Source organism: Pleurodeles waltl, chromosome 6, assembly GCF_031143425.1.
Source record: "Pleurodeles waltl isolate 20211129_DDA chromosome 6, aPleWal1.hap1.20221129, whole genome shotgun sequence".
NCBI lineage: Eukaryota > Metazoa > Chordata > Amphibia > Caudata > Salamandridae > Pleurodeles > Pleurodeles waltl.
The window spans coordinates 1,254,829,569-1,254,851,769 of NC_090445.1; the positions used below are offsets into that span (position 1 = coordinate 1,254,829,569).

The 22,201-nt window shown below is 41.6% G+C and overlaps 2 protein-coding genes across 2 annotated transcripts in view; one reads left to right on the forward strand and one right to left on the reverse strand.

The window, feature by feature from the left end:
- VSIR (V-set immunoregulatory receptor) overlaps nt 1-20,497 on the forward strand; it is a 146,594-nt gene extending 126,097 nt beyond the window's left edge. The window contains exons 4-7 of the mRNA XM_069240563.1: nt 3,534-3,641; nt 7,605-7,632; nt 11,963-12,144; nt 17,687-20,497. Coding sequence (XP_069096664.1) covers nt 3,534-3,641; nt 7,605-7,632; nt 11,963-12,144; nt 17,687-17,730 — 362 coding nt within the window. The 3' untranslated portion in view covers nt 17,731-20,497. The remainder of the gene's footprint in view (nt 1-3,533; nt 3,642-7,604; nt 7,633-11,962; nt 12,145-17,686) is intronic.
- LOC138300789 (cadherin-23-like) overlaps nt 1-22,201 on the reverse strand; it is an 834,147-nt gene that overhangs the window by 631,073 nt on the left and 180,873 nt on the right. The window lies entirely within an intron of this gene.

A 22,201-nucleotide genomic window follows, 5' to 3' on the forward strand; every position in this document is an offset into this window, starting at 1 on the left:
GCAAATGTACAAAACACGATTGTATTTTGCAAGTTTGCGCCGCTTTTGCATCAAAAAATGACGCAAATGCGGCGCTAAAAAAGTATAAATAAGGGCCTTAACTCATTAAAAAAACATAGAAATTCAGCAGTTATAGTTGTGGTTATTCAAAGTAGCTATAACTTGTGTCCCTACAAATATATACCCCACTCACCATCGCCACTAGGTGGTTATATAGTTCAGCATTTTTTTTTGTTTTGACAAATCTTCACGAAACCTTCCAAAAAGTGCTCTTTTTTTTACTAGATTGTGCATGGAAAGCTTCCATGGTAACCATAACTCTTCCCCTCGCCATTCACAGCTAATAGCCCAATACTCATGACATGCTTTATAACATCCTTGATAACATCACTGCAACATTTGAAACAGCATCATCGATTACAAGTTTGTGCATGGCAGTGGCGTGAATTATAGTTACCTTAGGGCACAAGTTATAGTTACTAGAGATAACTCAAATGGTGAATTTTGGTATTTTTTCTTTTTACTTTACATTGTAACATTGTTACTGAAATTTCTTTATTCTTTGTTTTCTTTCTTTATATATATATATATATATATATATATATATATATATATATATATATATATATATATATATGTATGTATATATATACATATATATACATATATATATATATATATATATATATATATATATATATATATATATATATATATATATATATATATGACCTACTGGCAGTCGCCAGTAGGAAGTTTTATTTAGGATCTAGTGAAAAAGTGTTTTTTGTCTTGGCTATACCTTTGGCACCATTTGCTGAATCTTTAGGAAATTAAAAAAAAAAGTATACCCAAGGTTCTTCTTGTACACGGAAGGATTTGGTGTGAAGCGTCAGGTGAAGGCTGAGAAAAGGGAGGGGGAGGTCAAAAAAAGTATGAATCCGATTTCAATTCCCATAGAGATATTGAACACGACTGCAGCCTGAACTGTTGGACAGAATTACACCAAATTTGGCAGAATGGTAGCTTTTGGTCCAGAGATCACGCTTTTTGTTATTTGGTGTAAATCCGCTCAGTACGTTTTGAGATATGAAAGGGAATTCAGATTTGTATATCTAGAAGCATAAACACTTTGTGAATCGTCCCGATCTCGTCTTGAGAGCTGATTGGCTGCCAACACTTGAAGTGTTGCCAGCCATTTTGGGACTCGGCTTCAGCTGAGTATAAACAAAAAAGTTGAACAAAAAAGAAAAGGGGGCAAGGTGGAAATGCCCTAATTTCGTAGCCTTGGTCGAGAAGTCCCTCTGGGACTCTGCCTGGGCAGAAAAGCATTTTTTTAAAACATTCACAGCAAAATGTGGAAATATTCACAAATTTCATCATCGATTAAAAAAAACAACAAAAAAAAAAAACAAGCACAGTCCCCCGTGCTTGCTTTTACTTTTGCCCCCGGGTGGGACACATCCCGGGGTTATGATACCTTATAAAAAAAAATGAGGAGGGGTGTAGAGGGCCTCCGTCCTGGGGCTTCAAAAAGCCCTGGCCCACCATCTCTCCAGGGCTATATGTGGTAAGTATGCAGGGGGGGTGCAGAAACCACCCCAGGCCCTGGGGACCACCACTTCCCCGGGGCTAGATATTCAAATAAATAGGGGGGCCTTGCAGACCCCCTAGGTCCCCAGGGACCACCACTTCCCTAGGGCTACATTTTATAAATATGCGGGGGCACATGAACCCCTCCATGCCCTGGGGACCACCACCTCTCCTCGGCCACATAAAAAATAATTAAGGGGTCCTGCGGCATCCCCAGGCCCCGGGGACCACCACCTTCCTGGGGCCAATAACTTACTTAAAAGAAAGGAGGGGGGCCACGTGGCCCACCTCCCAGGCCATATACAACCCGGGGGACCACCTCTTCCCCGGGGCCAGTCGGTACTAAACAAAGGAGCTTTCTCCACAAATCTGTACACATACAGCTATCTCTCTCTCTCTCTCTCTCTTTCTCTTTCTTTCTCTCTCTCTCTCTCTCTCTCTCTCTATATATATATATATATATATATATATATATATGGGATGGGTCCCCGGGGCATAGCAAGAGCCGACCCTGGGGGGTGGCGGTCCCAAGGGCCATAAGTGGGTCTTCGAAGGGGGCCGTCCTTCCAATGTGGAAATAGCCCTGGGAGGGTGTGGTCTCCAGGACTTGGGGGTTCAAAACGGACCCCCTTTATATTTTATTACTATTTGCCCCAGGGAGGTGATGGTCCCTGGGGCTGCGGGGGGCCACGCGGCCCGCGCACCATATTAGTTAAAGCCCTGGGGATGTGGTGGTCCCTGGGGTGTGGGGAAGTTTTTGAGCTTTCCCCACATCAGAAAATCATTTTGCCTCAGGGTGGTGGTGGTCCCTGGGGTGGGGGTATTGCACATCCCCTCCACACTAAAATACCAAATTTAGTAAATGCTCTGGTGAGGTGGTGGTCCCCAGGGCTTCGGGGAAGCCGTGAGGACATCTGCATTTACTTTAACAATAGCCCTGGGGAGATGGTAGTCCTCCATTCTGTGGGGGTGGGCAGGAGCCCCCTCCCCATTTAAAATAAAACATTGCCCGTGGGACCTGGCCCACCGAGGGCTTAATAAGAAACAAGCGCAAGAGCCCGTGCTTGGTTTTTTTTTCTTAATTCCTGCGACTTTGCGATGTCATTGCAACTTTGCGGTAACAAATGTTTTTAAAAAATATTTTTTTTCCTTGGTAGGCTCCTTCTGGCACCCCAGCACCAGAGCTAAGGGGTCAAGGTGACTCTAGCTCGGAGGCATTCCTTTTTTTTTACACTTTCTTTGGCTGCCAACACATCCTGGTTTGAAGTGTTGGCAGCCAATCAGAGCAGTGCATTTTCCTGCACAAGCTCGTCATTGTTCGCAAAGGCTTTGCGAACACAGATATACAAATTTGGATTTCCTTTATTATCTCAAAAACGACTGAACGGATTTACAACAAATAAGCGAAAGCGTAATCTGTGTACCAAAAGCTAGCTTTCTGACAAATTTGGTTTAATTCCGTGCAGTGGTTCGGGCTGTAGTCGTGTCTAAAGGTCCTATGGGAATTAACATGGGAAATGCAACTTTTTTGACCCCCATGTTTCTCAGCCTCCGCTTAACGGATCACCCCAAAACATTTGTGCGCAACAAGAATCACTGGTGCACCTTTTTGGGAAAACTTCGCGAAGATTCGTTAAATGGTGCCAAAAAGATAGGCAAGTCAAAAAAAGCTTTTTCTATGGAAACATGGTTCTAATATATATTTGTACACATACAGATACTCCCTGGGGATCATTACCTGGGCAGTTAAGTCACACTGTTTTTCCTTGTTGCTCGGTAGGGTACAACCAGGTGAGCATCCTGCAGTTAGCTGAACTGTTTGATATTTAAGGGATAATGGTTTCATATTGGCAGTTAAAATTCCCCTGCCTCATGGACATGGGAATGATCAGTGTGGCTGCACTGCGTACCCTGTCTCTAATTTTGTGTTTGCATTTCAGGCATCACAGCAGCAGCGCTGGCAACAATTGCATGCATTGTGGGGATCCTCTGTCTACCTATAATCCTCCTTCTTGTGTATAAGCAACGGCAAGCCGTTTCTAACAGGAGTATGTATCCTAATTTGATTCTATTCATTTTAATGCATATTGTGTTGCATATGTAGAGATGATGCTTTAACAGTACAGCTCACAACTGAATCGCACAGACTAATCCATACAAAGGTGTTACCTCTGAACGTAGCATCGCAGCGTGCAGTCTACGTGAAGAATGCTGGAAAGGTCAACAAAGCCCTAAGGAACACAAGTCAAGACATTGGTTTCTGCATTTATTTTCTGTTAGATTTTACTATTATGGTCTCCTTGCTGCCTTCTTCATAAGACTATGGATGTTTCAAAGTCAGATTTAGAAAAGCACTGTAACTCCTAATAATTCACCATCTTGAGAGCACAGAACTCCCCTGACAGGCTGTTTTGCACTGGAGGAGCCTGCTTCACACTAAGGCGGTCATTCTGACCGCGGCGGTCGCCGCCCGCCAAGCGGTTCCCGCCGAAAGACCGCGGCGGCCATTCTGGCTTTCCCGCGGGGCCGGCGGGCGACCGCCAGAAGACAGCCGGCCGGCCCAGCGGGAAAGCCCCTTCAACAATGAAGCCGGCTCGGAATGGAGCCAGCGGAGTTGCAGGGGTGCGACGGGTGCAGTGGCAAAGCAGACAGTGAAAATCTTTGTGGGGCCCTGTTAGGGGGCCCCTGCATTGCCCATGCCATTGGCATGGGCAGTGCAGGGGCCCCCAGGGGCACCACAGCACCCGTTCCCACCATCCTGGTTCTGGCGGTGGACACCGCCAGAAACAGGCTGGCGGGAAGGCGGTCGGAATCCCCATGGCGGTGCTGCAAGCAGCGCCGCCATGGCGGGTACCCTGGGACAGCGGGAAACCGGTGGGAAACCGCCGGCTCCCCTTTTCTGACCGCGGCGGTAGAATCGCCCAGGAAGCACCGACAGCCTGTTGGCGGTGCTTCCGCCGCCCTCCGCCATGGCGGTCATGGACCGCCAGGGTCAGAATGACCCCCTAAATGCCAGTTGACGGAAAGGGAGCCATAATATCATAGTAACCAGTGTTATAATTTAACATTATAAAAATGTAGTTATGATGTCAGGGGCTCAAACACTAGCCCTGAGCTTTTCTAAAGTGGACAAGTAGCCATTGGCTTCATGTGGACATTTTGCATTTATAACCTGAAAACTTCAGCAAAAGTTGTATTAACTAACAAAAAGAGCAGAGCTGCCAACTTTGAGAAATGCTCAAGGCATGTGGCCGCAGAGAAAGGAGGTGGGACCCAGGAGAAAGAGGCAGAGCTTTAAATCCATTACTGCCATAGAAGGCTCACCTAAACTCTCCAAAAACAGAGAGAAAGGATTTTTACCCCACCTCCCATGCCCTTGGGAGCCTGGGAAAATCTGTTATTGCCTGTATCCATTCATAACCTATCCAAATAAAAGCTTGAAATCTACTCTGGGTAGTCCTTTGCATGTCGCCTTGTGCGCAAGTGTTACATTTACTATTCCTTTAGTGAAGAGTCAATACTGTGTGACACACTGGCATCATGTGAGTTGGCAAGGCTAAAACAAAGTGGTTGCAAGGAGCTGGCCTGTGGTAGCAGAATGTGTTGATGAGTGGCAGTTATTGTGTTATATGTATACTGGAGACTTTTCTGAAAAGAGGGCATTTGAAAAGCGAAATACAGAAGTATCTGATGGAGCCCAAGCAAAAAGGAGTGTCACGGAATCCTACAGAGGACAAAACAAGTGAGGGACTTACTGAGGCATGAGAGGAGAACATAGGCAAAAATGATATGAGGCAGTTGTAAAGGAAGCAGTAGATTAATAGGATATGTAAACCTAGTCTCAGAGTTCAAGACTGCATTAACGGAATGGCTTAATGAATGAAGAAGCAAATTCGCTTTCTATGATGATAGCACTTCACAACTGGCCAAGCCATATGGTTAATTTTCAATCTGGTTTATGAAAAAAGCAAGAGTATGCTGATTTGGAAAAAAAGCTAATCGCCATCCCATTGTCCTTGCTTCACGCATCAGGTTTACAAGGTGCTTTTATGTATATTTGTTGTTATTTAGGCTGTAGGCATTTAAAACATCATAACCTACTAATTTGTGCAAGAGGTTGCAATTCATGAACTCTGACACTTATTTATGGTGACCTTCATTTTCATCAAAAGACTTTGACCAAAGGTAAAACAAAAGCAAAATAACGGACAAAGAATTAGGGAGAGGAAGACAGGAAAATAGTAAAAAGGGGAAAAAGCAGAGATGAGAAAAGGATGGTGTAAAAAAGAGACATGAGGTGGAATCAAAACTAGTAAGCCTTGAACATCTGCAAACCGCTACATTTGGCAGCACTGGTGCCATGCTCATAAGAAAAACTTTGGGCCACTTCACTTATTTGTTTTTACAAATTCAGCACTGCCTGTGACTATTAAGTTTAAGATTTTACAGCACATCAAACAAAAGAAAAGCAAAGATAATACTTGGTTTTACACAGTTACCAATAAACGAGCACATTTCCGTATCAGCTGGCCTGCAGAGTTGTAGAAGGGCATCTGAATCACCCTTGAGCCAGTCTGGTCAACAGTCCATCAGCTGCCAAGCAGACTTTCAATGTGGGAGACGTTAGTTTACAGAAAATGCCATGCTCATCTCTGTGCTGGGGGTTCAGACCTTTTTTAACATGCACACCTAGGGCAGGCTTTTTATCCACACTCTGGAGGCAGCTATGATGTGTAGTAGACACGTTCCGCCTGACTCGTTTTGTAAATGAGTCAGGTTGTATTGGTCTCTTCTAAATGGCTGCTCGTCTTTATCATTCAAGGAAGGTTTCACCACAGTTCCTTCCTAAACACTGCAGCCGCTCTTAGGACGGCAGAGTTTCACAATGGTTCTATAATTCCAGCTGCCTGAACACAGATTACAGTTGCAACCAATACTGGCTATAGTAGCATGATGATATACAATTTTAAATGTATGTTTCAATCTCCACCTTTCGCCACCAGCATTGAATATTAAGAATCTTTCAAACGACCAAAGTCTTAAAATTAAGTTGGGCACTGCTCAGTCTTAAAGCAAAATCGGTTTCCGGTCCCATGACATCTTCAGTGCATAGAACTACCTTTTCACAGTAACTCAGATTCAGGGTCATAAACATGGCCAAACTTCAGCTCAAGGTTTGATTGTTTTGAATTCACCTGAGTGTTTTGTAGTTTTATTGAGCCATGTTTCATGTGGCTATATTCAGCTACATCTTTTCAGCTCACTACACTTTGTCTGTATGCAGGTTATTTTACCCATGTTTTAACTCACTGCCTACCGGAACACATTCCGGTTTTTGTGTAAGAAACTGAAACTTGTGCAATGTGCTGAAGTACATCAACAACTCATTTACGCAATAGCCATAAGTACAGCTCAGTGGGAGCACTCAAACAGTCAATCTTGTGAAGAGGGTTGAGTGCATGGCCACTGTTACACACATACCAGAGTCAAAGTGAACTCTGGGAAAGGAAGCAGGAAGGAAACTCATAATGGCAGTAACTTGTTCACACTTGACGGAACTTAAACGTTTCTCCACATCTAGAAAAAATAATCTGTGAGGAATCAGGATGGTTGTGCTCCATATGCAAAGCAATGGCGTGACAAAGACTGAAGGTTAGTCAGTAAGGAGACACGTACAGCATTGCAAAGAAAATTGGATTGCTTTTCGGCTCTTTATTCATACTGATAGGTTTCATAAAGTACATAATACTATTCGCAGCCTGTTTCTGTTTGCCCTCAATTTTGGAACAGCAGTGAATTGAAGCATAGTGAGATAGTATAACATGTGTACGATCACACAGTTTTAGATTACGCTCAGTGTCTGCTGAAAGCTTCTTTCTGGATTCAGTGAATGATGATTGGATTTTGGTTGTTATATGAGGGCTTTTGTTTCAATGCTTTTATATGGTATTTAACGGTGTCATGGTAATTACAAATAACACTGCTCTCCGTTTTGTTTTCACTTATTACAGGAGCACACGAGCTCGTAAGAATGGACAGGTGAACATTTTCGCTTTTAATTACTGTTTCATTTTTCATGTATTTAATTGCATCCCTTTCTCGTGATCTGCGACGCTCCCTGAACAGAGAACTAACTGCAATGATGCTGGATGTTTTGAGTGGTTGTCCTTGACACACATATATCAGATGTTGATGTGAGCGTGATAAATGTAACTGCATGCTGATTGTATATAGCATACCTATAGATAAATGTATATAGTTCCTTCTCATAAGCATAACTGTACCATGGGCAGTAGCAGGAATCTGTAATGTTTTGCTGTTTTCTGGACTGATCATTATGTCTATACATAACTACATACAGCACACACTCCTGAAGTGTATCCACCCATCTGACTTACCTATTTTATCAAACGAGCCCCCACCCAGATAAAGCAACACCTCCACCTAAAACAAATACCTCATCAGAACAAGCAGAAGTGACTCTTTCACATGCCTTTCCATCCAGCTATAACATTCTTCCCCTAGCCTGATGCAATTTGGTCTTCTGACCTCTGAGATTGAGCTGGTAATTTACATAGTATCGTCTTAATCTATGGAAAATTTAAAAACCCACCAGTGAAAAACAGATGAGGCCAACAGACTATTGCTGGGTCTTTAATATTATCCTATCATAATACTGTAGCAAAAATATCGCCTACCAAAATATCGACAGAGTATAAGTATACCAGCATGAAGAGGTTTACCATACTTATCCATGTTTATGTACCTTGACAACACATATATATTCAGGGCACGTACAAGTAGAGTTAAGAATAGTAATACATATGCAAGCTTGAGCGCAGCAGCAATGCAAACATTTTAGGGCACTACTCAGAACATCAAGCATAACATCAATCTCTTCCCACCTGGCCTTATTGTAACCACTTACATTTCCTCCCTTACCTATGAGGTTCTGGTCCATGATAGTCAGACATGGACGAGAACCACGATGCTACACTAGGGGCAGCAGTACACTATTAACAATATTAACAGTTAGACCAGAATTACATGACTATTAAGGTTTACTGTGTATTAAGATGTGAAGTGAAGACAGAAAAAGTGAACTGTGATGCTCTCATTTATGAACTTTGCTACAGAACTCTTCATCTCCTGCTAAAGTTTGGACAGTAATATGCTCTGTGGGGGTTATTCTAACTTTGGAGGAGGTGTTAATCCGTCCCAAAAGTGACGGAAAAGTGACGGATTTACCACCAGCCGTATTACGAGTCCATTATATCCTATGGAACTCGTAATACGGCTGGTGGTATATCCGTCACTTTACCGTCACTTTTGGGACGGATTAACACTCCTCCAAAGTTAGAATAACCCCCTGTGTCTTTTCTTTCTGGATAATGTGGCTGAAGTGTTACACGGGTTCCCAACGGGTTGATTTCAGGGAACCGGGCTAGTGGCAGTGAAGAAAAATGAGTACAGATTCCTTTCAGATGTAATTTTGTGCTTTAAAATATACATAGTGGGTTTGAATAAAGATTCCCTCCATTCCTTATTAATCAATTAGAGGTATATATTTCTGCTCAGTCAAAGCCAAATGCCCTGGTGCCTGACCAGGAAAAGTGATCATCTCACTCACAGCAGGGTACTGGCTGGCCACTTTCAGGTGCATTTCCTTGAGTCAGGTGGTTAGGTATTTTGGCAGAGTTAAACGTAGAAGATGGAACTAGATGCCATGTGTAACAGCCCCTGATTAAAATGTAATTCTGGGCCAGTGTATTTAGGGCCTGATTCAGACCTTGGCGGACGGCGGAGGCCGTCCGCCAAGGTTCCGCCGCCGAATGACCGCACCGCGGTCAAAAGACCGCGGCGGCCATTCAGACATTTCCGCTGGGCCGGCGGGCGCTCTCCAAAAGAGCGCCTGCCGGCCCAGCAGAAATGCCCCTGCAACGAGGACGCCGGCTCAGAATTGAGCCGGCGTAGTTGCAGGGGTGCGACGGGTGCAGTTGCACCCGTCGCGTATTTCAGTGTCTGCAAAGCAGACACTGAAATACTTTGCGGGGCCCTCTTACGGGGGCCCCGCGGCACCCCCTACCGCCATCCTGTTCATGGCGGGTTTCCCGCCATGAACAGGATGGCGGTAGGGGGTGTCTGAATCCCCATGGCGGCGGAGCGCGCTCCGCCGCCATGGAGGATTCATTGGGGCAGCGGTAAACTGGCGGGAGACCGCCGGTTTACCCTTTCTGACCGCGGCTGAACCGCCGCGGTCAGAATGCTCTCGGGAGCACCGCCAGCCTGTTGGCGGTGCTCCCGCGGTCGGTGACACTGGCGGTCACCGGCCGCCAGGGTCAGAATGACCCCCTTAGTCAGGAAAATTGAATCAAATCGTTTATGAAATCGAAAATGTCTCTTTGTTTCTCCACAATATAATACAATCGTTATAGTTTCTAACCGTCTAACCCTAAAATATAAAACAAATAAATTATGTGGATATGCAGCAGAAAGTTGAAGGTACTTAACCAGACCCTGAAAATGTTCTGTTTTTTGGCTATATAGGAATTTCAAAGATGGTAATCCTTAAACCATAAGTAATCATTCATGTGATGAGGCTAAAAAAGGCTTGGACTACATGCTCCCGTGGCCAGGAGATATTTGCAGAAAACAGAATGCTGCCGAATTTGGCCTGCTTGGTAGAGTGATCATTCCTAGCAATGATAAAGGCTCGCTAACCGTCTGAATCACGACTACACGTAAAACTGAAAGGTTTCCTGGAATCAAAGGCAGCCAGTTTCAGGGAGCCTTCCCAGCACGCGGCGTGTTTTAATATAAAACTGGAAATCCATTTGCAAATATTTGCTTTGTTTTGGTCCCGCTGTCTGCACTGTTTACTTAGTGTAGGCTGTGGAATCGGCACCATTCCAATGCATGGCAGCTCATTGTTCTGCTCTGTTTGATGCCTAAAATGCGGAGTGCAGGAGGGCCGTGGGACGCTTTTAGCAGCTGAGCTTATCAGCTCTCTAGGGCTCCAGTTCAAGAGTTGGTTCCCTGGCAATTGATACAGAAGTGGAGTTGTGTCAAGCTCATTTTAAAGTTTCCCCGGATACAAACAGTAGCCATTACAACACGAAACCAGTGTGAAAACTGTTCTGGTGGTAAAATGGGATCGTGAAACACAATTGCAATATTATGTACATTAGTATTACTGCTGGCAAAAGATTTTGGGCTTCAGCATCCCAAGGGAAAGTTAATTCTACGTTCATTTTAGACCACACACAAAGTCCAAAAAGGAGCAAGTCCTTTGAGATTGTAATGGGCTGTAGCATAAATATTGAAAAGGTGGCCTGGTGAAAGCTGGAAAATAACTGCTTTTAGAAAATTTGATCTGTTGTATTTCTCTATGAGGTTGATTACGAATTTGCAGCAGAAGGGATACTGCCCGGACTGATTCCATGTGGCCAGTGTTATTGCACGTTGCATTACTGCAGGCCTGATTCACGAAGAGTCTCCGCAGTCGTGGCAGAGGGTCCACACTCCTGTTGCAACCTCCGCTCTGCAATTCCTCATTGCAGAGATTCCACCAAGAGTGTTGCAGAAATTCCACCATGAGTGCATGACTACGGAGCCTCCTCCACAACTGCGCATGTTCTTTGTAAATTGGGCCCAAAGCGTGGAAAGTAACACCATAACCAGTTTTGTCAGATGTGCAAATGCACCCAGCAAAACCAGCTGCTGATGAATATTCAGACAGCAGCCGCTCTACACAGGGCCCCTGACCTAACCCACATCCCAAAAATGAAGAGGAGAAATGACTGCGCTGACTTCCCGGACCACAGCCAACCAAGAAACTGCTCCCTGCAGAGCTATCCACTAAGGCATCATCTCATTTTTACCACCTGCTTAGAGCGGGTGGAAACTGTGAAGGAATAGCTCTTGAGTGAAGGGACATTCTGCAGATTTTGATCAACTTATTCTGGGTCCATCAGGTTATTCCTTAATTTGGGGAATGAGTTTCGTAATTGGTGAAAACAGGTAGGAAGATTCCTTCTCGAGTCATTATTTACAGTCCCAGTATCTCCCAACACTTTTACTAAACAGCTCAAGATTGGGGCCTCTGTAGGAAGTAAATTATCAGTATGAACAGTTCCCCATAAACAACGCTTGTGCAGAAAATGCCCCCTCTTTGGGCTTATTACCACACAGAAAGTGAGTGACGTAAAACCCCCCAGCATTTCCTTTTCAATAACAAAGGTAACCACCCCCCTTCTAGGATTAAAAAAAAAATGTAACCAAAAAAAATGTAACTTCGTCAATAAAAGTATTTATTAAGAACTGTGTGTCTATTATCCTGAGGCTCACTGTTGCATACCTTTTTTTACAGCACTGTCCAAGGTTTAGAAAACCCTGTCTTTGAAGAAGGCCAAGGAGAAAATACACAACAGAAGCCTCGAATGAATTTCATGGCCTGCCGCCAGCCATCCGAATCCGGCCGTCACCTCCTTTCGGAACCCAATTCCCCTTTCTCTCCACCAATCACAGGGGCGCTGTTCTTCCCTTCTTTAGGTATGTTTCAAAAGTGTTAAAGCATAAGACAGCCTCACAACAGGACAGCTTGCGATCATGACATTGAGAATGGTCAAAATTATATGCTTTTTGAGATACAAATCAGTTCTGATATATGTTTCAATTGGCCATCATAAATCTTGGTCTTTTTGGTGTGATATTATGGAAAAACGGTCATCCTAGCCTCCAACACTATAACTAAAGTATTGTCAAATGAATTTCAGGATTATTGACCCATAAAAGAAAGAAAATGGCAACCTTCAACCTTACTATAACTTGTTTCCCTGAAGCGGCCACCAGTGAATGGGGAATAACTCTGAACAAGTTACACGAAGGAGGGTGGGACAGAGATAGGCCTGACAACTATTATTTGGCTGGACATTGATCTATTGTTTATATGGTTTACACTTTAAGTTATGTGTTGTGTTTGCTGACCTGTATTTACAATCCCCATCCCCGAGGCTGCTTTGACTACTCTACCACAGCTACCACTGACAGTCAAGTGCAGAAGGGGTACTTGACCCAGTTTAGCAGGATCCATAGTGAGTCAGCCCTGGGACATTAGGAGTTAAGGGCCTCAACCTCCTTGGTTGGGCCCAGCAGCCCCGGCGTGCCCGTGGCCCTCTGAAAGGGGTTCTGGTAACTGGTAAGAACTTTTTGTCTCGTTCAGTAGACATTAGAGGTACACAAATACAGGACAATTGAGTTATAACATCCCACACCCATCATTGCTTCTCCGTAATATTTCCTGATTAATATTTTCTGACACCACAGATTTAGTTGTATTCTCTTCATAATGTATCAGCTTTACCAGCTACCATTTGGACTTATGTTGCAGTTGCAGTCACACACAGACTTACTCTGGTATGGCCAGTGGAGTTACAGCATGCACTCATATTTAGCCCTCTGATTTTTGAAGTACTACATAGGCCTAGAACCGTTATGATTTTAGCGTTGCAAAGCCTTTCAAAAGGTACAGAGTAATATTTTTTGCTGAAGGTTTTTAGGTATTTTGTGTAGCTGTATTTCCTTGGAGAACTGACTTTTCCTATGCATCTCATAGCTCCCCTTTCATGTTTTTCATATTTGGATGTGTCAAGGCCATTTTAAAATTCTTTCAGTGTCAGGCATGGTTGACTGTTTTTGAGTGTCATAGCAATTAAAGTATTGTCTCACAAATTTGACTCCAACGTGCTACCAAGGTGTTTATGTTTTGAGTCTTAAATCTAAATTTTGTAAACTACTGAGCCAGATATATATTGACATTTGAACTTTTGTACTTAGTCAAGAAAATGGAGTGATTTCTATAAAGTTTAGCCTTTCCCTTGTGCCCGCTTTTTTCATTATTTAATTGTATTCAACCAGGAAGTATGCTCAGGATAGCTATGGGGACAAGCACTTGAAGGCGGGGTGCCCCATCCCTGGAGTTGATAGAGTCAATCCTGAGATTTCAATAATGATATGGAATTTAGCTGGCCTTGATAGGAAGCTGGGGGACAAAGAGTGGGTTACTTATATTAGTAACTTGGATATTTGCCTCTTCCAGGAGACTTGGGCTGAAGAGGACATTTATATAGATGGGTTCCTTTCCTATAGTACCCCAGCTCAACCACCTGAGAAGGGTCTAGGTCATGCGAAAGGGGGCTTATTGGTGCTTTTAAACAAGAATTTGCAATGTGATCATCTGCTTTCAAAAATAGACTCAGTGGACGTAATGGGAGTACAATTTTCATTTCATCAGGATCTTAAAATCATTTTAATTAATGTTTATGCCCGATCTGGCTCTCGGGGGTCTGAGTCTCAGACTTTAGTTCAACTGTCAGAATTCCTAGATTCTTTGCATCCTTCGATCCTTTTGATAATAGCAGGTGATTTGAATTGCACCTTTGAACCTCCTGTTTAAATGATGGATTAATGGATGAAGAAGACAAAGTCTGGGGAATCCCACAGTTAATGAATAATTGTCAGTGTACTTGTTCTTGTGTGGCATCCCAGTTGGCCTCTTTATGTCTAAAGTATGGACTCAGGGCCTGTAATGGTCGTACGCCCTCTGACCTACATACAGCACCTACTTTTAAACGAGGGGTGTCCACTAGTGTAATTGATTACTTCCTAGTGGATGTTAGGTTGTGGCCTTCACTAAAATATATGAAGGTGGAATCTCGGTGTGAGAGTGATCACAATCCCTTGATTGGGGATGTATTTAGGAGATCACTGAACCTACAATGCACAGCGGTTCCTACCCCATTGTTGAATAACAATTACACAAGGGTTTGCTGGCCTGAGGTGCTGTCTAATCCCCATTTGATAAATGAGATTTATAAATTGTTTATTGAGGAGATGGTAGTTTATGAGGAATATGAAGTTGACAATATTCCCAGTCTTAGCATCCACAAAGAGATGTTGAAGAAATTGCAAAGGTTCTTCCATAAAAAGTCTAGCTCTAAACCCTTCGATGTCATTACGAACACTAATGAATGGTTTAATGAGGACTGTACTAAGGCCAAATCTGCATTAAAATCTGCTATTATATCTGGCTCCCAAGTGGAGATACAATCTGCTAGATGTATTTATAAGAAGGTTTTAATACAAGCTAAAAAAGTTATGGGAAAGGCTCTATTTGGCAGGGCCTGCTGGCTGCAACTAAAATTAATAACAATATGATGTTTTGGGAGTTATTGTCCAAAGGACTAAGAGGGGGCAAGAGGTGCATTAGACATCATCTACAACCTGAGAGCTGGGTGGATCATTTCACCCAACTCTATGGTGCTCCCTGTAATTTTTCAGTCTGTAACTCACAAATTTGTGATTCTTTTTTCCCATTGTTGGCCAGCTCAAGTGATCACCCGGATTTATTTAGCCAGGACACTTGTATCCCTGAAGACCCTATTTTCTTTTCTTTAGAGGAAGCCATAGCTGCAATTAATTCCTTAAAAGCAGGTAAAGCTCCTGGCCTGACAATATTCCAGGAGATTTATATAAATCTGAATTAACCATTTGGTCCTGGTATGTAAATTTGATCTCCAATAAAATTGCTGCTGGCGGTGTAATTCCAAGCACTTGGAAAGGAGCCGAAATACGTCCTATTTACAAAAAAGGTAACGCAAACTCTCCAGTCAACTATAGACCTATTAGTCTTATTGACAATCTTCAGAAAATCTTTGCCAAACAGTAGCATGGAGAGGCTGACAAGTTGGGTCCAAGATCATCAGGTCCTTTCCTCATTACAAGCGGGTTTCCGCCCTAAAACTAGCACGATAGATCAGGTCTTTAGGCTTGTGCTTTTTCATACTGGAAATATGTGGTCCTCGCCAAGCAAAACGTATATGTTGTCTTTGTGGATCTTAGATCTGCCTTTGATTTGGTTCCAAGGGAAAAGCTATGGGAAGTATTACATAGATTGGGTGTTGAATCTAATATGGTTCTCCTTTTGCAACGGTTGCATGAAAACACATATGCGCAAGTGAGATGGGGTGACAAAGGAGAGTTGACGGAAAAAATTCCCATTCAGAGGGGAGTTCGTCAGGGTTGTGTCTTGGCCCCCATGTTATTTACCCTATTCATTAATGAGGGGGTACAAACCCTGGCTTCTTGCCCAAATGATGCTCCCACATTGAAGGCGCAAAAAAATCCTATACTACTCTTTGCTCATGGTTCCCTACTTATTTCCAAGACCCCTCTGGGCCTACAAGCCCTTGTTGATAGATTTAAATCTTTTTGCACAGATTATGGCTTGGAGTTGAATGTTAATAAAACTAAATTAATGGTGTTTAGTTCTGGTCCCCATAGGAGATGTACCATTAATTTGAATGGGACCCTTTTAAATAGGGTTAATACTATAGATTACCTGGGTGTGAGGATATCAAGTAATCTACATTGGGAGGACCAGATTAGTAAAGGTGTGGGGCTCCTTCAGCATAGAGCGGCCGCTATCCTGCGTTTCTATAAATGTTCCATATCCAAAGCTGTATCTCCAGCTATTAAAATCTACTTGGCAAAGGCGCAGGGTGCGGCCTCTTACGGTGCTGAATTATGGTGGTTTTCTGAGAGTAAACAATTATCTGTGGGAGAAAATAATTTTGCTAGGCCTTTAATAGCGTGCCCCTGTAGTACAATCAGATCTCAATGTTTTTGGAGCTTGGATTCAATCGCATAGCCGATTTGATGGCCTTAAGACCTTTGCTTTTGTGGTTGAGGATCTGGACTGTCCCGGAACTTACTGGAGATGCCCTCCTTGATTTATTAAGGAAGCTGAATGTGGCCACTATCCCATGGGTTAAATATGTATCTAAGTGGTTTCGCACTCTGGGATTGGGAAGCTTTTGGGAGAACCCACACAATTTGGAAAAATATCACAGACTACCTTGAAAACAGCTTATTGGTCCTAGGTAAGGAATAATTCTATCTGTTGTAAATCTTACGGTCGGTTGACCAATTTATTTATTGATTTTTAGTGGTACCCCCTGTTTGAACCATATTTAGATCTTATACCTGATTCACTGGGGAAGGGCCTTTATGCACGTTTTTGTTTTGGGAGTCTCCCATTGCTGTCCCTTTCTAAAAGCTGGGGATCCACTTTACTTTCTGATCTATGTCCAGTTTGTCATGGTAGCCCAGAAACAGTAGAACATTTTGTGTTTTTTTGTCCCGCCTATTCCTTGTCACTCTCAAAATGGATTTGTGTAATCTGTCAAGATTTGGGTCTGAGCCAGTGTCGTACAGCTATAAGAATTTTGAAAAGTGATATTTCCAATCTTCTAATTCTTGCAGCTAGCAAGTTTCTTGTGGCCGCTTGGCATACACAAAGTCATTTTTTTAATTGTTTATGGATTAATATTAGGTTTTATAAGTATTTTAAAGTTATGAATTCTAGGATTTGTATTTTATTCGTTTTATTTTTTTTTAAATTTCTATAGGTTTTAATCTCGAATTAATTGTATTTGACGCTTTGATGGTTATGATGACTGAATAAAGCTTGTTGTGACTACAATTGGATTCTTTTCTCAATGTTCATTATAGGTGGCTGCCAAGTAATCCACTTTGTGCCACAGTGACACAGTCCATATTCTTTTTCCATTGTATATTGTCTCAAGTCACAAATGAGTTTGTTCTTCCCTTAATATTAAATGTAGTCTGTGTACAAAGTAATCAGCTTTCTTCCACAGTGATAGAGTCCATTCTCCTTTCCATTGTATATTGTGTCATGTCACAGTGGCAGCGGGGAAGACAGAAGCGCAAAGTTATCAAATATAATAACTAAGGCAACACCAGTCGCGATGTTCCTGTTTCCATTTCATAAGTGGTTAAATTGTGCTTATTATATTTTGTGAACACCTTTTTGTGGAATTACTGTAGATATGTACTTGCAAATATATTTATTTATTTGACATCAAAAGTAAATATTCTAGTATTCATGACCTAGTTCATAAAAACTGCATGTACCATTGAAATACCCACTTATCAGACAAGTACTACAGATGATGCTTTTTGCAAGTGTTAAAAACAGTATTCGCTATCAATCTATATTGTTTTTCTCCCTCAGAACCTGTTCCAGATTCCCCACCATCAAATATTGTAAAGATATAAGGGAAAGCTTGTTAAAAAAATGGCCACTGCCAATTTGAACTGACGTTTCAGGCAAGACGCAAATGAAACGGCATGCAGTAAGTAGGAGGGAGACAAGACACAGGACTACATCCGGCTGAAGAATTTCAAGCTGCTCACACCAGGAAGTGCCTGACTCCATCTGAGCTTTAGATCATGGTTATTTTTCACATTTAAAGAAGCAGAAAGGTCTATAATAATGACTGAAAAAATGTCTCAAACAACAGCTTAAAATCAACGGTGGAAAAGACGCAGTTTTTGAAAATATTTTGTGTTAAACATTCAAGGCCTTGGTTAAATATTTCACTGTGGATCTGTCAGCGCACGAAACAGAGATAGGATAAGAAGATGAAAATATCATAATAATGTGTAAAGAATAAACGGAGAAGTTTTGAGACAAACTACATTTGAATTGACATTACAGCGCTCTTGATATGCTGGCACAAACATATTTTCGCTTTTTTGGTTTCTAAAGTCACTCTGGCAATACAAGGGGACCGACTTGTAAATATATCACTGCTTTATTTGTTTTTTGAAAAAAAAGAACCAGTCATATCATCCTTTGCAAACGCCCACTGGAAACTAAAAACGATAAACCCAGAATGCATTAAAAACATAATGCGAGGCAAAACTAAAATGAAAACATTGGTTCTGGGTTCTTTCAGAGGGGTCGTGTTTGTATGAATGTAGCTTTAGATTTCGGCACCTGCTATCTGGTGTTTGGAAGTAGTGGAAAAGCAAGAGACATTAACAAAGTACAATCACCAAAAGCATCACAATCACCAAAAGCATCACTATAAGATCAGTTCTGGGCTATGTTACTTACAGTGTATGCCCTACAATGCAATGTAAAGTCCAGTCATTTTTCTTATAGACAGCATGCAATCTCTATTCTAGGACTTTGCTAGAACAATGGAGATGTTATTGTATTGCATTCAAACAAAAGAATGTCGCTTAACAAAAACGTGCAAAACTTTACAATCACGTTTACTTGGACAAACATTCTTGAACATTTGTGAAGCAGGCCTACATTTCACCAAAATCAAACTTTTCTTTTGTTACAAGCTGTAGACTAGACGAGCACTGCAGTTATCCATTAACAAAAATAACTCAAGAAAGCTAGAATTTAAGAGGCTACACATTATTTTGGTTTTTACTTGTGCAACATTGTAAATTGATTTGCCTTTAGGTTCTTGTTGATACTGAAACGGTGCAATAATGGTTTGTAGTTAGGAGACAGTTTAATGAAACAACTGAGTTTTTAACGATGGTCTGAAAGATAAATGCTGGGAATTTACCAAAGGAATTAGAAGCCGAATTATTTGTCATACTCAAGGAGATCAGCAGGGTTCCACATGTAATGGGCTGATAATTACCCCCAGACATACTGCTACATATGGTATGTTCTGGAAGGAATTATCACAACATTAATGGGGAACTCGTAAGGAGTCCCAAAGCAGCAGACTGTCTGATAGATGCCAAGTTGAATTGTTTTCTAGTTATGGATGCAAAAGATTTTTCTAAATAAATGGTCATATTTAGGTGAGGCCAAATAGGCACTTATGCTGAGATAACCTGTTTTGAAAAGAAAGCAGTCTTGTACAGGACTAGTGTAAGAGTTGGCAGTTTGGTCCCACGTACAAGCTTTCTCTCTGTACTGAATTGATTGTTGCTCAGCATCCGCTAACTACATTAATCTCAAAATCTTTTATCAGGCTTGAACTGCGTGGCCTGCCCGAAAACACTGTAGGTAAAAAAAGTACACGTTTTTCACATGCTTGCATTACACTGTTCCTCCAGGATAGCACCTATGAGCCAGATGTACGAAAGCCATTTTCAAGTCACGAATCCTGTGGTTCGCAAAATCACAGTATTTGTGACCGCAATTCTTTTAATGTACTAAACACATTTTCAAATTCAGTAACAAGTACAGAGTTGTCAAAATGGATTAAGAAATTCATAACAAATTGCTATTGGAAGGGGGATGTGTGGGCACCCTTTCCAAATGGCAATTTTTGTTACAGTATGGATCGATGTTTTGCTACCACAATCCGTTAGCAAAATATAGACATTTTATCAACACAATAAAGGAGGTGTCAACCAATTCACAAATGGGAAAGGGGTCCCATTCAGACCCCTTCTGCTTTGTGCCTGTTAAAAAAATGTTTGTTGGGGAGTAGGCAGTGGTCTAAGGACCACTGCCAACTCTTAAACAAAAAATGTTTTTATTAATGTAGCACAGTTTCCTTTAAGGAAAGCAAGCTGCATTAAAAAAGCGTGAACCTGATTTAAAATTCAATCACAGACATGGTTGTCTGCTGATGCCAACAGGCCACCATCTCGTTGATGGCATCCAAGTGTAGTGAGTCAAAATTAACGAGCTACCTCATGAATGTTGATGAGGTAGGTCAGATTGTAACCCACTACCATTAAAAAGAAAAATTCATTTCTACTCACATAAAGGCGGTGTGCAATTTTCTAACACTTTTTGTGAATGGAAATTTCTTACATCAGGTGTTACCTTCGGCACTAATAAAGTAATGTCTGTCATGTCCAACTTTCAAGGTAATTCCAGTGCCTAAGTAGTGTGAAGCTAATTACCCCATAATGTAACATTAGATCAGAAACTCGGTGCATGTATTGCAATCCATTTTCAATTACTTTCCTGCCAGGTGGAAACTTTTGATTAACATTTGTAACGTTTTATATTTTTTGTAAAATAAACTCAAAAAATTCTTTTGCAGTTTGAGAGTTGTTGTCTGGCTGATTTTGTCTTGTAAAGCCCCAGAATAATAAAAATGTATAGCTTTTCTTCATGTATCATTTAGTGCTGAAGACAGGGACGTTCTTTGTGTAGAGCCAGACACTATATTTGAATCTATTGCATTTTAATATTTTTTTATTTGAGGGTTTTTGATAAGGTGCTGCTAGACTCTGAAAAATGACAGATGGCTTTATGACAAAGGGTAAAAAGAAAAAAAATATGCTACATCTGCAAGTGGAAGAGAAATAATTAATGCATAAGTGAGGCAAGTGAAAGCTCTATACATTTCTAGTTGACATCTTTATAACAATTTAAACAATATATACTTTGTGTAGTCAGAAGTGGTTAAGCATTTAGAGGGCAGAAGTATAATAATAAGATATGTAAGATTTAAAAAGATTAACTTGTGGAACAGAGGACAGGGTTAGAGAGTGGTTAGTAAATGAGAGAGATATGGTACTCACTCGACTATCTGCACGTTGACAAGAATTTGACATATGGGATTCTATTAAAAAAGGTACATTTTGTCATAAATTTATATTTATGAAAAAATGTATGTTCTTTACACTTGCCTGGAAATTGCAGTCTGATTCATAGCAGGTGTACGCCAATTTACAATGGCAGAGATATCTCCTATGAGTGTGAAGATCTCCACAACCATTAATTCCACTCCAGGTGTGGTAATGGGCATTCCAAGGCATGGTTTACCTTGTAATTTTAGGAATGCTGACAAATGTATATGTTTGTTAACCATCCCAAACTATGCTTCCTCCACAATGTAATGGGTCATAAATTTACACCAGCTAGGGGCTAGTGTAACTCCCTTTCCAACGTTTGTTAGGCCAGAGGATCACTACCAGATTTTCTGAGGAGGAAGTTTGGGTAGGGACTTTCTCAGTGGAAAAATATTCTTCTTGCAGAGACAAAAAAGTGTGCAGTTGTACAGTGGATCCTATTTTCCAGACTTCTCCACTGCGGGGAACTCTGGATAGCAGGAACAGGATTCCACTTTAAAAATAAACTGATATTTCCCAGAGTACGCCTGGAAACTTGCTCCTGGCACAGTTTCTTTGGAGTATTCCTGGGAATGATGGCATGCAGACGAACACATGAAAAACAGTTTCAGACAGAGATCTCCCACCCACATATTTTATTTCTTTTAATTCAGGCCCAATATGTAACACCTGGCAGGTTTTAAGTATTTGAGATCAGCAGTACTTCTATAGGGCAACAGTAGACATGAACATAGTGAGTGAGGGCAAGCTTACAAGATGATCCTTCACTTTGCCTTTGAAGATCTATAATGAGGGAATTAGTCTTACATGGACTGGATAACGCCAGATGAGCATTTCCTGAGATGGTAAGATTGATGACGGGCATTTTTTTAAAAGCTTTTTAGAACTAGTTTAGATTTGCTTCTTAGGTTGCAGAATTTGCCAGGCTGTTTTAGCGTTTGAACCAGGTGGGTGGTGTGGCACAATAATTCACGTTTATTGCATTGTATGTGATACAAGCAGTTTTAGTAGTGGAGTGAGGCTCATGTGTAAACCACTTTACTGAGTTTAGAACAGGAGTAATTCTGTTGAATATATGTGAGTATTCAACCCGGCTGCAGATTAGGGGATGGCTTTGAGAGGGTTTAGGCTGGACGTATTCTGGTTATTAGATAGCTTTTTTATTCTATGCAAG